The sequence below is a fragment of the Anopheles stephensi genome, unplaced genomic scaffold, assembly GCF_013141755.1.
Source record: "Anopheles stephensi strain Indian unplaced genomic scaffold, UCI_ANSTEP_V1.0 ucontig418, whole genome shotgun sequence".
Classification (NCBI taxonomy): domain Eukaryota; kingdom Metazoa; phylum Arthropoda; class Insecta; order Diptera; family Culicidae; genus Anopheles; species Anopheles stephensi.
This window is the reverse complement of record NW_023405367.1, coordinates 19571-24376: the sequence shown is the minus strand read 5'-3', so window position 1 is coordinate 24376 and position 4806 is coordinate 19571. Positions and strand designations below refer to the sequence as shown.

Sequence of the window (4806 nt, the reverse complement as noted above, 5' to 3'; positions counted from 1 at the left end):
TTAAAGGGTGATGCTGGATTGCTCTTCGAGCATACCACCTTAACAGCAGATAATTACGACGTGACGTGGACTGCCTTGCTGAAGCGATACGACAACCCGCGTACGCTTGTTCGCGAGTACTACCGGAAGATTCATCACCTACCGACAGTGAGCCGTGAAAGGGTGGATGAATTGGCGCAGCTCGTGGATGAATTCACGCGGCACGTGAACGGGCTGAAGAAACTCGACGAGCCCGTTGAGTACTGGGATACGCCGCTCGCCAACCTCTTGCTGATGAAACTGGACACGGCGACCATCTTGGCTTGGGAAAACCATTCAGCACAGCACACGAAAGATAAGTACAAGGAGTTAGTAGATTTCCTTCATAGTCGTGTCCGAATCCTTAAGTCAACGCGTGAGTTTTCCCATACTGAACTAAATACGAGAATGGTGGCCGGTAGCAAAAAAATATTCGAACATAGACCAAGGTTGGTGGGTAACACAGCGACGGCAGGAAGAGCAATACCGCATATGTCAGCGCCACAGCCACCACAACCACCGTGCATTTTTGGTTGCACGGAGGCTCACCATTTGCGGGCTTGTCCGGAATTCGCAAATAAGGACGTACCCCAACGGCGGGAAATCGCAACACGAGAACGGCTGTGTTGGAATTGCCTGAATCGTCATCACCAAGTGAGGGATTGCCGCTCGTCGTACCGGTGCACTACGTGCAAGGCACGACACCATTCACTACTACATGTGAATTCAGCGGTGACCATGGCTGCGCAATCCGATGAGGAAATGGTTCTTCTGGAAACGGTCCTTCTCCAGCTCGTGGATGATCACGGCAACACGTATGATGCGCGGGCACTTCTCGATTCGGGATCGATGTGCAATTTCGTTTCCGAAACCATGGCGCAGCGATTGCTAACACCGTTGTCAAAGGTAGACGTTGCCATATCTGGTATAGGGCAACAGATGCAGCACGTCAAGGGTTCCATTACAGCGGCCGTTCAATCGAAAGGGGCTGACTTCTCTACAACAATGGAATTTCTTGTACTAAAGACTCCGTCGGCAGATCTTCCAACCACACCGATAAACGTAGAGTCGTGGTTCCTCCCGAATATAAAATTGGCTGATCCTACTTTCCACGTCCCCGGAAAGGTAGATGTGGTTATTGGCGGTGATACATTTTGGGAACTACACACTGGAAGGAAGCGGTCACTGGGCGAAGGAAAACCATGGTTGTTGGAGACACCGTTTGGATGGGCGATCTCTGGGAATACTTCCCGTTGTTCTGGGCCCAATTTGCGGTTGTGTCACCTGGCAACCAATGAAGGTGACATTGCAGCTTCGCTACAACGGTTCTGGGAGGCTGAGAGCATTTTAGAAGGCCCTGCGATGTCTTTGGAAGAAGACCTGTGTGAGAAGTATTATGCTTCCACGACTACGCGAAATGCTCAAGGTCGCTATGTCGTGTCGTTGCCGCGAAATGCCAAACCGGAGAAAGTCCTGGGTTTGTCAAGGGATATAGCAGATCGGCGTTTGTTGGGAGTTGAACGGCGGCTAAAGGCCAATCCTGTAATGGAAAAGGAGTATAAAAGGTTCATGGTAGAATACGAGCAGTTGGGACACATGGTGAAACTCACCGAACCTGTCGACGATAGTGAGCCGCACTGCTACATCCCTCATCATGCCGTGATTAAGGAGTCGAGTTCTTCAACCAAGGTTCGTGTTGTTTTCGATGCATCCTGCAAAACAACATCGGGCTACTCCTTGAACGACACCTTACTCATTGGCCCAACGGTACAAGATGATCTGCTCACAATCATCTTGCGATTCAGGAAGCATTCTGTCGCATTAGTGGCAGACGTGGAGAAGATGTACAGGCAGATCCTGCATTATGATAAAGATCGAAAACTGCTACGCATTCGATATCGGGAACGTTCAACCGAACCAATAGCAACGTATGAGCTACAAACGGTGACCTACGGTACCGCATCAGCTCCGTTCTTGGCCACTCGTACGTTGCAACAAATCGCGCATGACAACAAACAGGAGTACCCCAAAGCCGTAGACCCGGTTCTGCATGATTTTTATGTGGATGACTTGCTGACTGGTGCAGCAAGTGTTTCAGAAGCCATCGAGACACGTAAACAGATATCATCGATGTTGGAATCAGCGGGCTTCTCACTAAAGAAATGGGCGTCGAACATACCGGCTGCGCTTGATGGTGTTCCAAGCGCCGATTTGGCCATCAAATCAGTTCTAGACTGGCAAGAAGACCAAGCAGTCTCAACACTGGGCTTGGTTTGGGAACCATCCAACGATATGTTTCGGTTTCGGGTGGATTTGCCAACCCCTGCAGAAGAGCTGACACGATGCCTGGTGTTATCATACACGGCCAGAATCTTCGATCCTCTTGGTCTGTTGGGACCAACGGTGATACTCGCCAAGATGTTCCTGCAACGCCTATGGGGATTGAAGCACGAGGGGAAGACGCTGGACTGGAATCGTCCGCTACCAGCGGAGATTCAGGAAGAGTGGAGGAGGTTCCACTCAACGCTCTATGTGTTACGCGAACTGCGAGTACCTCGATTGGTGGCACATAGCAATCCGGAAAGGCTGCAGCTGCATCTCTTCGCGGATGCATCTCAAGGAGCCTATGGAGCATGTTGTTACGTACGCTCGGATTCGACACGGGGCTCTACGGTTAGATTGCTAGCGGCTAAGTCCAAGGTGGTGTCCCTCTCAAACACACATTCCATCGCCAGATTAGAACTGTGTGCAGCACGGCTAGCAGTACACCTGTTCCAGAAGGTGATTCGAGCACTCAACGTTTCATCGTCGACGGTTATCTGTTGGACAGATTCCATGACCGTCATGCATTGGCTCAAATCATCACCTCGTCGATGGAAGCCGTTCGTCGCCAACAGGGTGGCGCAAATACAAGAGGAGACCCGAATTTCATGCTGGCGTCATGTTCCTGGTAGCGATAACCCGGCGGATGATATATCGCGCGGGTTGAGGCCCGAAGAGTTACTGCAGTGCGAGCGATGGTGGCAGGGGCCACGTTGGTTGTCCTACGGACAGGAAGAGTGGCCGGTGGAACCAGTACTCGCGAAAGAGAACGAGACGGACATCGAGGAGCGGTTAGCGGTGTCCAAAATAGTCATCACCTCTACGACGTGTGACTTTAGCAACATACTTTTCGCACGTTATTCCTCGTACGGCAAGTTGCGAAGGGTTGTTGCTTATTGCTTGCGAATCCTCTCCAACCTCAGGGCGAGCAAGTCAACGTCGATCAACAGCGTCAAGCGGAATACAGACATGAAGACGCTATTGAGTTCCGTTCCACCGCTTACAGCGGCGGAGTTGCAGGATGCGGAACTGAGGTTGTGTCAACGGGCACAACATGATTCGTTTGCGGAGGAGATGGACGACCTGAAACGAGGAAAGCTGGTGAGCGGAAGGTCGAGACTAAAGTGGTTGTCTCCATACCTCGACCCAAAGGGTGTGTTACGCGTCGGTGGCCGGCTTGGTAACGCCAACATACCACAGTCAACCAAACATCCGATTGTCCTCGCTGCATCACATCGGCTGTCGACACTACTGGTCGAGAACACTCATCATCAAAAGATGCACGCGGGGCCACAATTCATGTTAGCAACAATCCGGCAGAAGTTTTGGTTGATTGGGGGCCGAAACTTAGCAAAGAGCGTGTATCATCGATGCCACACATGCTTTCGGAACAAGCCAACGCTGGTGAAACAGGCGGTAGCTGATTTGCCTAAGTCACGAGTGACACCAACGCGACCGTTTGCCGTCAGCGGCGTCGACTACTGTGGGCCGTTTTTGTTAAAGTCGACCGTCCGCAACCGAAGCCCAACGAAGGCATACATCGCGATATTCGTATGTTTCGCGACAAGGGCAGTCCATATCGAGCTGGTGAGTGATCTCACATCGACTGCCTTCCAATCAGCACTACGTCGCTTTGTCGCGAGACGTGGTAAAGTAGCCGAATTGCATTCGGACAATGCAACGACGTTCAAGGGCGCGGCACACGAGTTGCATCGCATCTATAGGATGCTGAAAATCGATGAGGGTGATAGGAGAGCGATCTTTGATTGGTGCGCAGAGAACGAACTGGTATGGAAGTTTATCCCCCCGCGTGCGCCTCATTTTGGAGGACTTTGGGAAGCGGCAGTTAAGTCCGCTAAAAGGCATCTGTTAAAGACGATAGGAGTTAGAAGTGTGACGCAAGAAAATATGCTTACCCTTCTGGCACAAGTTGAGCTTTGTTTAAATTCGCGTCCATTGATACCAATATCAGATGAGCCAACAGATTTGGAAGCACTAACCCCGGGCCATTTCTTGATAGGGAGTAGCATGCAGGCGGTACCACAAGTAGATCTTAGCAAGATTTCTCCGAACCGTTTGAAGGAGTACCAATTAGTGCAAAGGCAGATGCAAGAGATTTGGGCACGGTGGTACCCAGAATATCTACAGCAGCTACAGGCCAGGGCAAAGCACGCGAACAATACACCGGTGAAGCTAGAAGTGAACCAATTAGTGATCGTGAAAGAAGACAATACCCCACCTGCAGTTTGGCCAAAAGGGCGAATAACAGCTTTGCACCCAGGAAAAGACGGTGTAGTGAGAGTAGTAACTTTACGAGTGGGCACAGGAAAAGAAATTGTTCGAGCCGTCAGCAGAATCGCGTTACTACCCAATCCAATCGAACAGAGAGGTTAGAGCGGAAGAAGGATACACGTGGGAAATAGTAAACAACAGTTGTTGACATTTGGAGCGTCAAGTCAAGTTAAG

General features: G+C 50.8%; 1 protein-coding gene across 1 annotated transcript; it reads left to right on the top strand.

Moving 5' to 3' along the window:
* Window positions 1–1380: 1380 nt before the first annotated feature.
* Window positions 1381–4584, top strand: LOC118516913 (the record flags this gene model as incomplete). Its single annotated transcript, XM_036062750.1, has 1 exon — window positions 1381–4584. A coding segment is annotated over exon 1 (3204 nt), but the record flags the coding sequence as incomplete, so codon positions are not given.
* Window positions 4585–4806: the final 222 nt, after the last annotated feature.